Source organism: Opisthocomus hoazin, chromosome 18 (genome assembly GCF_030867145.1).
Source record: "Opisthocomus hoazin isolate bOpiHoa1 chromosome 18, bOpiHoa1.hap1, whole genome shotgun sequence".
In the NCBI taxonomy this organism is placed as follows: Eukaryota; Metazoa; Chordata; class Aves; order Opisthocomiformes; family Opisthocomidae; genus Opisthocomus; species Opisthocomus hoazin.
The window spans coordinates 18,748,967-18,765,083 of record NC_134431.1 but is presented as its reverse complement, the minus strand read 5'-3'; the positions used below and the strand labels follow the sequence as shown (position 1 = coordinate 18,765,083).

Below are 16,117 nucleotides of genomic sequence, written 5' to 3'. Positions count from 1 at the left end.
CCGGACCCCCTGCCCGCGCCAGACCCCCTGCCCGCGCCAGACCCCCTGCCCGCGCCGGATCCCCTGCCTGCGCCGGACCCCCTGCCCGCGCCAGCCCCAGGGGGTGAAGGCAGCACGGGCTGTCCCCCCTCCTTGCAGGGAGCCAGGTGCCAGCCTGCACCCCACGCTGGGTTTTGGGTCACCCAGCTCCTTCCCTCCCCTGCCCGCTCCCCCGGGGCGTGGGGGCTCAGCCGCAGCTCACCAAGCCCGAGTACGTCCCCACCTTGGTGGGCTCCCACACCCCACTCCCCGCTCCGGGGCCAGAGCCCGGCTCAAAGCCACCAAGGCCAGGCTGGAGGTCAGCGACCGCGGTCCTAAATCTGGGTGTTGCGGGGGGGGGGGGGCTGGCCGGGGGCTGCCCCAGCGCCAGAGGGGGAAGGGGACGGTCACTTGGAAACAGCCGGACGACGGCCACGGGCCCCACGGGGAGAACACGGTGGCCGGAGAGCCGGGCCGGTGACCGCGGCGCTGGCCGGGCGGCCGAGCAGGAGCCAGGAGCCGGAGCAGCGGCCGCGGCACTGCCAGCCCAGCGCCTTCCTTCCACGTGGTTTAATATGAGAGAAAGCAAATGCACAATACAAAATTTAAAAACCGGCCTGTGGTTTGCCCCCCGCCCGCCCCGTACCCCCGCGGGGAGGGGGCCGGGGGGGGCTATGCGGCGTACATCGCTACCCCACCTGGGCGGCTGCTCCGACACACACAACACGATGCTCTTGCACAACTGGTTCGTCGCCTGGCACTGGCGGAGGGTCCGGAAGGGCCCCAGCCCAGCGGCAGCGGGCACGGCCGGGGGGGGGGCAAGGTCACTTCTCCTTCTTGGCGGCTTCTGGCGTCTCTTCTTTGGAGGCCCCCGGCACCTCCTTGGGGGTAGAGCTCTCCTCGTAGCTGGGGGCGAGAGGGGCAAGGAGGGGGGGGTGAGCGGGGCGAGGGACCTGTGCCAGGCGGCGACAGCCCAGCCCGGGGCTGCGGGCTCGGGGTCTGCCCTGCTGAGGAACGGGGGGCTCCAGCCATCGGCCCCCAGTGCAGGAAACCTGGCAGGGAGACGAGCACTGCGACCCCCTCCCTCCCCCCTGACACCTCCAGTGATAGGGTGCACGTAGCCAGGGGCTGGGGCTGCCCTGGCCGAGCCCCCAGCCTGGCACCGTGCCCGGGGGTCCATCCGCCCGCCAGCCCCTGCCGGACAGCACCGTCGCGTATCCTGGTGCCAGCGAGGCCGGCTCGTGGGGGGAGCCACAGCAAGACCAACAGTTGTGACCCCGACCGAGGGACTCGCTCCTCTGGCTGCAAACCCCCCCAGCACCGTCCCGGGGCCCTGGCAAAGGAAACCGGGGAGCGCTGCTGCCTTCAGCGCGGGCCGAGGTCTCCAACCCTCTCCCCCTTCGCAGTCTCCCCGAAAGACGGGGAGCAGCCGGCCCGCAGCAGCGAGGTGACAGCTACGGCCTCTGCCCGGGGCGAGGGGGGACCAGCCCCTACCTGGCCAGGGCGACAGACAGGGACAGGGCACCGCGTGCGGTCGCTACATGGCACTGGGGCTTTGCTGCCGGCGGCGGCGGGGACAGGACAGTTTCTGCTGCATGGAATCAGCAAGGCTGGCCGGCGAGCCGGACACCGTGGGGAAGTGGGTAAGTCTTGGTGTGTGTGGCAAGATTTCAGCAGAGGATTCGTAGCTGCAGGAGAGAGAGGAAGCAGGAGGGGAAAGGGGAAGGCGAGGACAGAAAGGAGAGGGGAGGAGAGAGAGAAAAAGCAGAAGAGTTTTGGAGCGAGGCTGCTGCAGACCCTCCACCCTGCGCAGGCCACCGGCTCCCGCTCGCTCAGGCAGCCCCCGGGTCGTGCCAGCAGGCTCCTGCCTGCACCCCCCTTGCCCCCAGACCCCATGGCAGGGCCGCAGAGCAGAGACCCAGGGAGCAGGCAGCTCCCGCCGGCACGGGTAGAGCCAGGCAGCTGGAGCCCACGGGAGAGCAAGCCCGGGTGCTGGGAAGGCAGCAGCAGGGCGGCCGGGGGCTGTGCAGGCAGCAGACCGACACGGCAGACCCTCTCCTGCTGCTCGGGGACGCGGTGGCTGCGGCAGGACGCGCTCCCCGCTGCTGCCAGTCGCCAGAGGCACAGCGAAGGCCACAAAACTGATCCCGACGTCGCCCGCTGCATCGGACCCTCGCCCCGGGCAGCTGCAGCCGCTGCCAGACGCAAGCGGGCGGCTCGCTGGGATCCCCGCGGTGGGAGCCGCAGCCCTGCAGACCCTAAGACCCATCGCATCCCACTTGCTCTACCTGCAACTGAGGCGACTTCAGGGGGGGTCTGACCCCAAGACCCGTCAAGGTCGCAGCTCCCCAGCCTGCGGCGCTTGCCCTGGCAGCACCCAGAGCGGCAGCGAGCAGAGCTCTGCTGCTGGAGCACCCTGTGCTAACGCTCTACGGGGGCACCAGCCCCCCGTGCCCGGCGGCCAGGCTCTCCGGGGGCCTTGCTGCCGGGCTCCCCGCAGCTCGCCGCTCCCCGCTGCCGGCTGGTGAGTCACGGCTCCGGGGAGAGCGGCTGCAGGAGCCCAGGTGCGCAGGAAGGACGATCCCAGGACACTCGGCGCCTGCAGCAGCGAGCGTCAGAAGCAAACATCAAAGGTCGGGCAGGTGCGGCAGGGCTGGGGAGCCGGCGCAGCCGACAGCGCGCTGGGAACACGCGTGCCTGCATCTCCCACGGGAGGGGAAGCGGGTGAGGGCAGCCGGCTCCCCGCTGCGCCCAGTCGGCTACTGGTTTGCCTCCGAGCAGGCTGGGGGCTTGGGCAGGGGCACCCCCGGAGAGGGGTGCAGGGCTCTGCTTCGGGATGGAGGTTCCCTTCCCTCCTCTGCCTCAGCTGTCCTCAAACCAGGCAGGCCAGGCCATGCTCCGCGCAGCTCGGAGGGGACAGGAGACCCAAGCTGCCCATGGACAGCGGACAGGGAAGTGCCTGGAGCGTGGCCGGAGCGCAACGCCACGGCACAGACCCCGACAGCCCCCGGGGCAGGGAGACTGCTGCAAACCAGGATGCTTCACCCGAGCGGGGAGGCTGGGATGTGCTGGAACCAGCCCTGGCTGCTCTCGCAGCTGGATCCGGCTCCGTTCTCCCCCACCCACGGGCGCTGGGACACAATGACCAAGTATCTCAGCACCAGGTGCGCGGTCCCACCCTCCCCTGCCTGCCAGCGCACGGGAAGAGTTTGTCACCGGGGCGTAAAGCGATACCAGATGCTGCCTGCCTGCCGGTACCGCACCAGAGCTCCCACCCGGCTGCAGGGAGGTGGCTGGAACCAGGGCCGGCGTGTACGAACACAGACCCGCTCCCTCCGCCCAGGCACGTGCGCACGCACACCCGGAGCGTGCCCAGATGAACCCGTCCCTCCAGCTGTGCCCAAGCGTGGGAACATCTGCACGCTTCCCGCGCCGCCGGCGAAACAGCTCCGTCGCCAGCTGACGCTCACCTGAACATTTCGGTTACTTCTCCCTTTGCCAAGGCCACCAGGAGCGGGAATCCGATGCAGGCGGGGACCAGGTACAGAAGAGCAGGCTGTCGGGATGAAAACCAACGGTTAAACCCAAGCGACAGCTCACCCCTCGGGAGGAGCGGGAGGAGAGCCGGCCCCTCGGCTCCCACGGCATCCGTCACAGCGCAGCACAGAGGGTTAATGCCCCACAAAGCAGCTCTGAGAGCCACGTTAGCGCAGCACAGAGGGTTAATGCCCCACAAAGCGGCTCCGAGAGCCACGTTAGCGCAGCACAGAGGGTTAATGCCCCACAAAGCGGCTCCGAGAGCCACGTTAGCGCAGCACAGAGGGTTAATGCCCCACAAAGCGGCTCTGAGAGCCACGTTAGCGCAGCACAGAGGGTTAATGCCCCACAAAGCAGCTTTGAGAGCCACGTTACGGCTGCAGCAGCACAAAACCCTCGCTGCGAGGTCCCAGCAGCCCACGGACACACCGAGACCTCCTGCGCAGACCAGCGACAGCACCCTCGGCGTGTGGGCTCCCTGGGCCCCTCCGCAGCGCGGAGGGTGGGTTTCCAGTGGCAGCCTGGGTGCAAAGAGCCACAAAACCACAGGGCAGCTCGGCTGAGGTGCTGCTGTTGGAAACGCCGCTGCCTGAACCAGCCTTGCCCAAACAGGACTCGGCTCCAGCCAGGCACGCAGGCTTTGGGCAGGGGCACTGGGAAAGCAAAGCCAGCAGAAGGAACGCATCTGCTTTTTCCTGGCGCGACGCAGGAACCTCGCGGCCAAGCCGGCGCGTCCCGCTTGGGCCGTGCGTCGGCGGGAGGCAGCCCGGCGGAGCTCACCTGGGCGTGCTTGAAGATGTGCATGATGAATATGGTCAGACCCAGCCCGAAGATGTAGGCCACGAAGCTGGTGTAGAAATACGTGTGCGTGTTCTTCTTTAAGCTGCAGGGAAAGGGAGCAGAGCCCAGTGACGAAAGGGAGCCGGCCCAGCACCCTCAGCCATCTCCCACCGTGCTGGGGCGCGGGGAGCCACGCTCTACCCGTGCTCAGAGGCTGCACCAGCACAGCCCCAGTGCTGTGGGGTCAGCGTGGGACTGGACGGGGGGACAGCCGGGTGAGGCGCTGGGGAATCATGGAATCGATCATAAAATCGTTAAGGTTGGAAAAGACCTCTAAAATCATCAAGTCCAACCGCCAACCCAACACCACCACGCCTGCTAAACCACGTCTTGAAGAAGGGGAGGGGCTGCGCAATCCTGCTGCTGGGTGGCTGCTGGGAGGGGAGGAATCGGCACTGGGAGCCCGGGAGGGGGTCCCACCTTCTCGGGGGAAGCTCGGCCGGTCCCTGGCACCCCGCTCACAGCACGTGCTGTTTTACGGCAGGGCAGGCTGCGGGAACTGGGGTTCCCAGCAGGTGCAGGCAGGACGTGGGTGGAAACACCTGGAAGAGCTGGCACAGAGCGAAAGGTCTGCGCAACAGCAGCGGGGCCACACCACCGCAGCCGCACGACGCGGCCCGTCCCTGGCAGCTGCCCAGCTGGAGACTTTCGGTGTGGGGCAACTGCCGAGTGCTACGCCCCGGCCGGAGGTGCAGCCTCCCCGTGTATCACAGAATGACAGGGGTTGGAAGGGACCTCTGGGGTCACCCAGCCCAACCCCTGCCCAAGCAGGGTCACCCAGAGCAGGGGGCACAGCACCGCGGCCAGGCAGGGCTGGAATATCTCCAGAGAAGGAGACTCCACAGCCTCCCTGGGCAGCCTGGGCCAGGGCTCCGGCACCCTCAGAGGGAAGAAGTTCTTCCTCGGGTTCAGCTGGAGCTTCCTCTGCTCCAGTTTGTGCCCGTTGCCCCTTGTCCTGTCGCTGGGCACCACTGGAAAGAGTCTGGTCCCGTCCTCCTGACCCCCACCCTGCAGATATTTATGGGCATTTCGAAGGTCCCCTCTCAGCCTTCTCTTCTCCAGGCTGAACAAGCCCAGCTCCCTCAGCCTCTCCTCGGAGGAGAGATGCTCCCGTCCCCTCCTCATCCTCGCAGCCCTCCGCTGGACTCTCTCCAGTAGCTCCTCATCTCTCTCGAACTGGGGAGCCCAGCACTGGACCCAGCACTGCAGATGGGGCCTCCCCAGGGCAGAGCAGAGGGGGAGGAGAACCTCCCTCGCCCTGCTGCCCACACTCCTCCTCATGCACCCCAGGATCCCACTGCCCTTCTGGGCACCCAGGGCACGCTGCTGGCTCATGGTCACCCTGTCGTCCCCCAGCACTCCCAGTCCCTCTCCGCAGAGCTGCTCTCCAGCAGGGCCGCCCCAGCCTGTCCTGGTGCCTGGGGTTGTTCCTCCCCAGGCGCAGGACCCTGCCCTTGCCCTGGTTGAACCTCCTCAGGTTCCTCTCTGCCCAGCTCTCCAGCCTGCCCAGGTCACGCTGAATGGCAGCACAGCCTGCTGGTGTATCCACCACTGCTCCCAGTTTGGTGTCATCAGCAAACTGGCTGAGGGTACATTCTAACTCTTCATCCAGGTCGTTGATGAAGAAGTTAAATGACTGGGCCCAGTACTGACCCCTGGGGGACACCACCAGTTACCGGCCTCCAACCAGACCCAGCGCCACTGATGAAGCGTAGGAAGGAGCTCCTTCCCCCAATGGCAACCCAGAGCCAGCCGGCACTGCCGGGCACCGATCCGGATCCACGCCAGCGCTGCCCAGGTGCCAGCACCCCCGGCTCTTTCCCACGCCGTCGCTGCTTCCCCAGCGCTGCCCTCTCCTCCTCGGTGCCAGGGAGACGGCGAGGCTCTGCGGGGCCGTTACGTGCTGCCCTGGCTTCCTCTTCCCCTTGTTCCTCCCCAAAAGCAGCTCAGATACGCTGCGAGATCCACCCCGCCGGAGACCCTTCCCCGCCGCCCGCTCACCTGATGTCAAACCGCAGCAGCAAGGCGATGAAGATCCCTGCGAGGAGAAGGGGACGGTGAGGGGACGCTGAGCGGGACCCGCAGCCGGGTCGGGTGCCCTGCCTGGGCTGACAGTGCCCTCTCGTGGCACATGGCACTGGGACAGCCCCCGGCCCCGGTGGGAGACCCCTGGCCCACGCAGCCCCTAGCCCACGCAGCCCCCGGCCCCGGCAGGAGACCCCCGGCAGAGCGAGGCACCCGCTCCGCTCCCCGCAGCCCGCTCGGAGGGGCCAGCCCGGTCACATCCCCCCTTCTTGTGCCCTTACCTGGAATGACGATGTCCCCCAGACCCAGCATGGCGAAGTTGTCAGCCTCCAGCCCCTTCTCCAGCAGGTCCTGAGGGAAAACCACTACGAGGAGCAGAGAGGGGCACGGTGAGGGGGCGGGGGGCTGTGCCGAGCAGCCCTCAGCATCACTGTGTGCCTGGCAAAAAGGGACTGGAGCGGGGCAAGACCCCCGTCCCTGCCCTCGGCCCCCTCTTCCCCGGCAGCCCAGCCCGTTCTCCTTCCTGGGAGAACTCAGGGCAGCAGGATGGGAAACGGAGCTCCCAGGACCCAAGCCACTGCACGTTCCGCAACAGCACAAATTCACCTTTCCTGCTGTTTTTTGGGGGTTTTTTGTTCTGTTTTTTAAAATGAGGTGAAATTGCCCGGGGGTGCGGACGAACCCAGCCAGCTCAGGGCCCTCCAACCCACCCCTCTCCCTGCAGATCGGTGGCCCAGCACAGCACCCACCGCACACACCCCGCTGTCCGAGCCACCCCCAGAAGGCAGAGGGTGCCGGGGGGCAGCGACCGCAGCAGAACGGGCAGCCCCTCGCCGACGGCGAAGATCTACTCACGTTTTATCGGGGCCTCGAACGATTTGGCAACTGTCACCATCACGTTGGTGCCAAAGACCTAGGGGCAAGCAGAGGGGTCTGGGGTGACCACAGCGGCACAGGGACACGCACGCCCGCAGCTACAGCCCCATCTCGGGGCCCGGAGCGGCGTCGGTGGCAGAGGACGGCCACAGAGCCGCCGAGCTGCGGGCAGAGGAGTCCTGCCGGCGAGCCCACCGCCCCGGGGAGACGGCAGCGGCCGGCGCTCGAGGAGGCGAGCACGTCGCGGCCGCGCTGCTTTCCGAGCGGCGCCGGGGAGACCGCTCACGTCGCAGAGCTGCGGTGCTGCCTTCCCCGGCACCCATCCCTGCGGGTCGGTTCAGCCCTAAGCAGCCAACGCAGCGGGACGCCCGACCACGGCGCAGGGCGTTATCCGAGGGCAGGAGCTCCCAGCAGAGCCGGGCTGCTGCCCGTGAGCTTCCAGTGGGGACCGCAGCGACTGCCAGATCAGCTGCATTTCACTCTGAGGTCATTTATTTGTACTGCACTACCAGCTTTAACTGCTGGGATCATCTGGGGGATGGACCGTAACCACGCAGGTCAGCCACCCTTATTTCTGTTCCTTTGCACCTCCAAGCCTCCAGTCTGGGCTGTAGCAGCTGCAGGCACATAAACCAGGTGCTGGTTAGCACCAGGGGAGCAAGATCCTACAGCCAGGGATTAGAGAGAAACCTTCAAGCACCAGGCAGCAGATGCAGCGAGCTCTGGGCATCGCCACAGAGCGAGAGGACTCCACACTGGGACCAGGGGACAGCATCACATGCCAATTCACCCCAAGACTACGCAGGGGGCAATACCACCAACCCACTGCGCAGTTCCCCGTCCTCCTCAAAACCCTCCTTGGATCTCACTGTGATCAAATCCGTGCTAAGACCCAAGCGACCGGACCCTGCAGAGGGGCACAGCAAGAGCCTCTGCTCCGGGACAGCCCTTCTGCGAGGCTCCGGCACCGCACTGACCGGCTGGGCAAGCCGAGGTGGGGGACAGTCGGCAAGCGGAGAGCGGCGAGGGTTGCACTCTCGCCGTCTCCGAAGCACCGGCAAGACACTCGCACCCCGAGCAGGGTGAGAGGCACTGGGTGTGCGAAGCCAGAAGGCTGAGTCCTCCCCAGCTGGGAGCGGCGGAGGAAGCGGCACGCGGGCTGAGGAACCACAGAGCTGAGACTGTTAGCGAGGCTGCGAGACAGGGGCAGCACCGGCCAAGCACGAAATAACACACCAGGAGCCAGGCTCAAACAGGGAAGGATTAACTCAGGCCGCTGCAGAGCTGCTGGACAGACCTCAAGGTACACAAGGTCTCAGACATTTGGAAGCGCAGTAATTCAGGAGGCGGCAGGGAGGACTGGGGAACACAGACACTACAAAGAGAAACATCCATCCAGGCCCGCTGCAGAGAGACACGGAAAATCTCCAAATGAGGGTGTTGGGGCACCGCACTGGCTGCGGGAGAGAAGCCGAAGGCATTCCAGCACTTGGTCCTCTGTGCAAGAGAACAGAGGACGCTAACGAAGCCGGCAGATGAGAGCCGAGGCACAGCCTGCACAAGCAGGATCGGCGTACCCCAGCGCAGCCTCGTCCTCCAGCCCACCCAGCAGCTCTGTCAGGCACTGGGAAGGCCTTGGTGGGGGTTACAGGTCACCAGAATTGGATATGCCGCACGCCCGGGTACCCCACACCAGCCCTGATGAGATCCCTGCCAGCCCTGGGCTCTCCAAGACAGAGCTTAAAAGAAAATACGTTTGCTGAGCCACGTTCTGCCACTGTTTGATTCCGTCCTCACCCCCACCACACCCCTTTGGGCTGAGAAAGTGGAAATGCTGACTGGAAACGCGCGTCCAGCCAGCGTGCTGCCTCTGAAGAGGCACAAGGCCCCGCACACGCCTTCCGCCAAGGGCTGCAACCCGCGGTCGCCCCAGGGAACGCTCCCGTTTACCCAGAAGACGTCGTAGATGAAGAGGCCCCCAAGCAAGATGCAGCCAGTGCTGACGTTGTTCAAGTGCAGGAGCTCCACCCCGTTGAGGGAGAAGGCCAGCCCAAAGAGGTTGTTGGCAATCCAGTGCTGAGAACGACAGGAAAAGGAGATCTGGGTCCCACCGCACGTGCCGAGCCACGGCCTCAGCCTGCCGGTGCCTTGCGTGGAAAGGGGCCTGGGTCTGATCCAGCCCGGTCCCTGGCCTCCCCACAGCAGGGCTGTGGCTCGCTTACCTTCCTCAGCAGGTACCAGACCCCCACAACACTGCTCAGGGCCAGGCATACGAGGTCCTTGGTGTCAAATTCATAGTTGACTATTTCTGCAACGAAACAGAGAAGTCAGGCTTCGGGCAGCTCCCCTTCCTGCGCAGGGCAGAGGCGAGCGACTCCGCAGCTGGGGAGCAGCGCAGAGCGCAGCGCTCGGGGCCCAGGCGAGGGGACCGGGCCCCAGGCGAGGGGACCGTACCCACAGCGGGGGCCGTGCCCCGGCGAACACGCGCAGCCCGCACACGGGCCAGCAGCCGGCCCCGGCACGTCCGGACCTTCCCCTTCAGGCAGACCCCGCCACACGGACAGCATCTGCCATCCTTCTGTCCATATGGAAATCGGATTCAGGCACTGCCTAAGGCAGGGGGAGGCAAATCTTCTCCCTCTTCCTGCACCAGTTAACTCCTGGTGGTATCACTAGAAGAAGTGTTCCCTTACCAGTAAAGCTGCTGGGCAGGGTACTTACCAAGGCAGCTTCTACCAGTGCAAAGAACTGAATCAGATCAGTTAAGGCAGCGCAAACACGTCAGTACTACGCTGCCCAAGGAACCCGAAGGCAGGGCGCTGAACGGCAGCCACAGCTCCATTCCTACAGCCCTCTGGGATCCGTTTCTGGGGTGTCGCCGCCAGCCCGAGGCAGCTCGGGGGGAGAGCACCAGCCAACGCGAGACGACGCAGGCGGCAGCGCCAGCTCTGCAGGGACAGACGGGGCTCACGCTGGCTACAGCCGTGCAGCCAGGAGCAAGAGGCAGGTCTCAGCACTGGCCCAGGCTGCCCAGAGGGGCTGTGGAGTCTCCTTCTCGGGAGATATTCAAGACCCGGCTGGACAAGGTCCTCTACAGCCTACTGTAGGTGACCCTGCTTCGGCAGGGGGTTGGGCTGGGTGACCCACAGAGGTCCCTTCCAACCCCGACCATTCTGTGATTCTGTCTTTGAGAAGGTCGTTTCACCAGGCTGAAAGTCAAAACACCAAGCCAGCAAGCAACAGAAGAGTAAAGGCCGAAAGCATTCAGGCTCCCAGAGAGACCAGCAAGCCAACGTACCCTCCTTGCTCTCCCCGGAGCCCTGGGTGAAGAGGAGCTGGTACTGTTTGTTGGGGAAATTTGCAGGGAAGAATCTGTTCATCACGGGGCTGAAACGAGAGGTGCAGAGAAGGGCAGCTCGACAGACGCCCCGCATGACACGCTGCCCAGCACCGCTGCCTGACGGTGTCCCAGCACGGATGCCGGCCCACGCCCCTCCCGAGACGGGGGAAAGCCAGGTTCCGCCACATCAGGGAAGGGCAGGAGCCCCAGCTTCCGTCACCAAGCCACGGAGACGGGACCTCGTCCTCCCCAGAGCTCTGCTCCGCTCCTGCGTGACAGCCCCCAAACGTACTCCAGCAAAACAGGCATCACCCGCAAGAAGAGAGGACCCACCCCAGGCTCCAGCAGGTCCCTGTGCCCCCAGTAGCCCCCCCAGCAGCGTATGGGTCTGGTCACCCAGAACTGGCTGTGCCAGCACCCAGTGGCCCTCCCGCAGAGCCGGCAGCAGGGACGCAGCCCTTGCCACACTGCCAGTCCAGGGAAAACATCTGGTCCCCAACACCCCAGAGCTCAGGAAACAGGAAACTGGTTTTACTTTTTCAGTTACTGAAACAGCCAGAGCTTTCAACACCTCGCGCCAAGCATCGGCACAGGATGTCACCGTGAGCTCCAGCTGCCCGTGTCAGCCGTCCCAAACCGGGGAACAGCAGTGCCACGGAGCTCTGCCCTCCAAAGAGCAGCACGGACCGGGAGAAGCCACGGCAGCTCCTCGGGGCACAGCCGGCCTTGTCCTGCGACAGCGGCCACCTGCACCTCCACGAGCGCTCCCAGGGACGCTGCCTGGGGTGCCAGACAGATGGGACCCCCGAGACTTTATGCTTACAAATATCTGCAGGGTGGGGGTCAGGAGGACGGGGCCAGACTCTTTCCAGTGGTGCCCAGCGACAGGACAAGGGGCAACGGGCACAAACTGAAGCAGAGGAAGCTCCAGCTGAACCCGAGGAAGAACTTCTTCCCTCTGAGGGTGATGGAGCCCTGGCCCAGGCTGCCCAGGGAGGCTGTGGAGTCTCCTTCTCTGGAGATATTCCAGCCCCGCCTGGCCGCGGTGCTGTGCAGCCTGCTCTGGGTGACCCTGCTTGGGCAGGGGGTTGGGCTGGGTGACCCACAGAGGGCCCTGCCAACCCCGAACATTCTGTGAAAACAGATTTTGGTTCTGCCTGTGGCTGCCCCAGGAGGAAGGGTCCACAGCCCACTCCCCCGGGGTCATCTCCCCAGGAGCCCATCACACCACTGAGGGAAACACCCGATGAGCTGGGACCTGGCTCTGCCGCAAGGCAACGGCGCTCTAGAAACCCCCCGGCAAACTGCACAGCTCGCAGAGCAGGCAGCCTCACACACCCCTGCCCCCGCCGTACCTGATGGTGTGGGACAGGGCCAGGATCCCTAGCACAAAGAAATACATGGAGAGCAGAAGGTTGATGTACTCTTGAGAGAATATCTGCAAGGCAAACCCAGAGAGGGGTCGGTTACCGCAGCATCCCCCCCATCCGCAGCGCTTCACGGTGCCAGCGCTCCAGGGAGACGAGCAGAATAGCTGGGATAACCCAAATTCTTGCACCGCTGACGTGAAATACGTCGGGAACAGCCGCCTGCTCGCAGAACAAGCACAGTGGGCCCGCGAGCTGTCGCACGTCTACAAACCACTCGGGTCAAAAAATAACTCGTGCGCTGCGGGAAGGAGGACAGAGCTTGCCCCACGCGTCCCCGCGGAGCGAGCCGGTGCGGGGAGCGAGGCACCGCGCCGCTCCCGGGGCTGCCCCGGGCAGAGGGGAGCAGCAGCACCCCCGCCTCGCCGCTGCAGCGGGCCAAGCTCACCCTGCCCTAATTAAACAGGGTATTATTAGAACTCCCGCCCTCCAACACCCACGCTGCCTTACTGCCGACTCGCACCCCTACGGCCCAGCGCGGGGGGACCCCGGGGTCCTCTGCGCTCTCCTGGAGGGGGGACGCCTCCGTCCCAGCCAGGAGCAGGCGATGGAAGAGGCACCCGACCAGGCGGAGAAGCACCCCACACCATGGGCCACGGGGAAGGGGTGGGCTGCAGGGGTCCCTTCAGAGCCCAGAGGGGCGGATCGCATCACCGCGATGGGTGGAGAAGGGGCGTTCAACTGAAATATTCCCAACTTTGCATCTTAAACCTCCCCCAGGCAGCCAGGAGCACCCTGCCACCTCACGGGCAGCCCAGGACGGCGTGGCTGGAAGCTGCCGTGCCGACAGGACCGCTCTGCGCTGGCAGCCCCACGGCTCGTCAGGCCCCTCCCGGAGCTCGGCTCCAAGCTGGCAGCCAAAGGTGCTTTAAGCCAAGAACTTCTGCTTCTCCACCCAGCTGAAGGCACCTGCTGCTTGGATCTCCTCTCTGCGACTCGGGAATGGTCACCTAACTCTGCAGGTCTGAAGGACCTCACCTGAACACCCAGGGGCTCGCCCACGAGCTAGCCATCCCCCAGGCCCGCAGCCGAGACAGCACAGCACGCAGCCAGCAGCATCTGCAGCTCAGCAGCCCCCAGCACCCGCGGCTTTCAGACCGTCGGCCCACAGGGGTGGGCAGAGCTCAGGGGTGAACTCACCCCTCGGTAGCTCTCCAGAACCACCCCGTGCCCAAACAGGCTCGGATCTCCCCCAAGGTGCAACAACGCAGGTGAGAAGTGATGCCCTCCTGCATGGTGACACCGCAGTGCTCGAGCCGTGCAGCCCTACACACGCTCTGTCCCAACACGGGCAAGTCAAAAATCGAGTCAGCCCCCACAAACCGGGAGCTCCGGACCCGGTGGGAGGGCAGCAGGCACCGGCTCCAGCGCCCGCTGGCGTCACTCACTCACTTTAAAGAAGAGGTAGAGCCCCAGAAGGGTGCAACTGGCAACGATGGGAAAACGAGCAGCATCGCGGCTGGTAATGGTCTCCGGCATCTCCGAGGAGTTCTGGGGAGGGAAGGAGAGGAGAGGAGCGGATCAGGCCCTGCTCTGGCTTCCTACCGGAGCAGGGGGCGAGCAGGCACCACGAGCGGGGCTCCGCGGCGGCGCTGAGAGGGGCTGGGCACCCGCCGGCCCCCGGCGTTCCCGGAGGTGGGACTGCATCGCAGGCAGAGCCCGAGACGGAGAGCGCAAACCTCGCGCTCGTCCAAGGGCTGCCACGATTCACTGCTTTTTTCCTCTTGGAGAAGGGAGAAAACCAGATCCATAAATCCCTTTTGCTTTCCGAGACATCTTTGCACCGGCCGGCTCAACCCTTTTTCAGGCCGTGTCCCACGAGAGGCCTCCAGCTTTCGGAGGGGAGGCGGGGGGCTCCCCGCGGATCCGATCCTGCGCAGCGGAGCGCACGCTGGCGGGATCCCTCACGCAGAGCAACCCTGCGGAGGAACGGCAGCCTGTCCCGGGCACAGCGGCTGCCGCACAGCCCTCGGCAGCGCAGGAGCCGGTGCCCGCAGAGCCAGCGGCTCCCTGTGGTGTGGGGGAACAGAACCCCCCCCAAACCACACAGCTCGGCTGCCAGGAACCCCCCAAAACCAGCGGAACCCCCCGACGCCAGGCTTCAGGGCGGACAGGGGGCTTCACCGAGCCATGGCCCCTTCCCCCGCACCTCGGGAGCTGCCGGCCAGGGGGTCCGAGCCCCTGCTGAGGCCCCAGGCAGGGGGGTGCGGGCAGGGCACCCCGGGACAAAGCCACAGGCGAGCCCCCCCCCCCCCCCCACCGGCAGCAGCTCCCGCAAGGGGGCCAGGGGCCTTGCAGCGCCCGGGGCTCCGGCGGCCCCGGGTCCCTCCCTGGGTGCGCTGCTCCGGCGGGGCACGGGTCCCCGCCTCTCCCGGGGCCCTGAGGGGGTCCGGGTGTCCCGGGAGAGGCCGGGGGGGGTCCCGGGACAGGCCTGAGGGGGTCCCGGGTGTCCGGGAGGGCCCTGAGGGGGTTCCCGGGAGGGGCCTGAGGGGGTTCCCGGGAGGGGCCTGAGGGGGTTCCCGGGAGGGGCCTGAGGGGGTCCGGGTGTCCCGAGGCCCTGAGGGGGTCCCGGGACGGGCCGGGGGGGGTCCCGGGACGGGCCTGAGGGGGTCCCGGGGGCGCCATGAGGGGGTCCCGGGACGGGCCGGGGCGGGAGGCGCGGCTCTCCCGGGGCCGGTACCTTGCTCTTGGCGCAGCTGACGGAGCGCAGCGCCCCGAAGAAGATGGGCAGCAGCGCCATGAGGACCAGGCTGCCGTAGGCCAGCGCCATGCCCTCGGGGGTGGCGGGCGGGCGGGGGGCGGCGGCGGGGGAACCGGCCCCGGCCCCGGTGCCGTTGTGGGCCCCGGCCTCCTCCATGGCGGCTGCTCCCACCGCGGTCCGCTTCCGGCCGGCGCGCGCCAGGGACACGTCCCCCCTCCGCCGGCCGGAAGTGCGTCAGGCGCCGGCGCTGGCCACGCCCCCGGCAACCCGGGCCGCGTTGCTAGGAGACGGAGAGCGGCGGCGGGCCCGATCCTGGACCCGGCCCCCCCCGCCTCCCCCCAGGCCCGGTTCTCCTGCCCGGGGGGGGCCGCCCGTGACCGGCTGTGGAGGTGGCAGCGGGGCCTCCCCCCGCGCTGGGCTTGGGCCCAGCCGGAAAATTGGCTGAAAAATCGCCTTTTCCTCACAAATCCTCCCCCCCCCGCCCAGGCCGCGGGCAGCGCCGCCGGGCCGCCTCCTCCTCCTCCTCCTCCTCCTCCCTCCTGGTGACAGGCAGAGAGCACCCGGGGTCTCTGCTCCCCGGTAATCAGCGACAGGGTGAGAGGCGACGGCCTCGGGGTGCGTCAGGGGAGGCTCAGGCTGGAGATCGGGAACAATTTCTGTCCTGGGAGAGCGGTCAGGCGTTGGCCCAGGCTGCCCAGGGCAGGGGGGGAGTCCCCATCCCTGGGGGGGTTCAAACCCCGCGGGGATGTGGCCCTGCGGGACGTGGTTGAGCAGGCGTGGGGGGGGTGGGGTGACGGCTGGACTCGGTGATCTCAGGACAGGACATGGAGTAATGGGTCTAAACTAAGGGAGTGCAGATTTAGGCTGGGTATAAGGAAGACATTTTTCACCATGAGGGTGGTGGAACCCTGGCCCCGGCTGCCCAGAGAGCTGGGAGATGCCCTGTCCCTGGGAACGTTCCAGGCCAGGTCGGACAGGGCTCGGAGCAGCCGGATCCCCTTGGAGATGTCCCCACTCGCTGCAGAGGGGGTGGGCTGGGTGGCCTCTGAAGGCCCCTTCCCACCCCAGCGTTCCATGATGCTGTGATCTCAGGGGTCTTTGCCAACCTCGGTGATTCTGCGATTCCCTGAGAGGCTGCTCGGGAGCAAAGACGCCGGCGGAGACAAAGCTGGAGCAAAGCGACACGGCGCTGCCCCCGGCTCAGATCTGAGCCACGGGCAGGGGAAGGGAGCGCAGCGGGGATTAAAAAGCCGGTTTTCAATTTTTAAAAAATGTTTTCCTCTTTTTTTTTTTTTTTTTCCCCCAAATAAAAGGGATCTATTTCAGGAGCGCGGGTGATTCATGGTTTTATCT

General features: G+C 66.3%; 1 protein-coding gene across 2 annotated transcripts; it reads right to left on the bottom strand.

The window, feature by feature from the left end:
• Nucleotides 1-749: 749 nt before the first annotated feature.
• On the bottom strand, nt 750-14,971 carry HM13 (histocompatibility minor 13). Of its 2 annotated transcripts, XM_075438375.1 has the most exons (13): nt 14,744-14,971; nt 13,456-13,554; nt 11,992-12,074; nt 10,595-10,683; nt 9,519-9,604; nt 9,247-9,372; nt 7,276-7,333; nt 6,702-6,785; nt 6,397-6,433; nt 4,336-4,438; nt 3,489-3,574; nt 1,513-1,706; nt 841-924 (listed from the first exon to the last, which is right to left on the bottom strand). In XM_075438375.1, the coding sequence occupies exons 1-12, from the start codon at nt 14,918-14,920 to the stop codon at nt 1,556-1,558; spliced, it is 1,179 nt and encodes a 392-aa protein (XP_075294490.1). In that variant the 5' UTR covers nt 14,921-14,971; the 3' UTR covers nt 841-924; nt 1,513-1,555. The 2 variants fall into 2 exon arrangements, with proteins under 2 accessions (XP_075294491.1, XP_075294490.1); XM_075438376.1 differs by lacking the exon at nt 1,513-1,706 and having other exon boundaries at nt 750-924; nt 14,744-14,969.
• Nucleotides 14,972-16,117: the final 1,146 nt, after the last annotated feature.

Bases quoted from the DNA above. Each gene is read 5' to 3' on its own strand.
- HM13 (XM_075438375.1), bottom strand. From the start codon at position 14,920: ATGGAGGAGGCCGGGGCCCACAACGGCACCGGGGCCGGGGCCGGTTCC. The intron at 9,605-10,594 runs GTACGTTGGCTT...GTTTCGTTGCAG, and splicing joins CTCCGGGGAGAGCAAGGAGG to AAATAGTCAACTATGAATTT. The intron at 3,575-4,335 runs GTGAGCTCCGCC...TCATCCCGACAG, and splicing joins ACATCTTCAAGCACGCCCAG to CCTGCTCTTCTGTACCTGGT.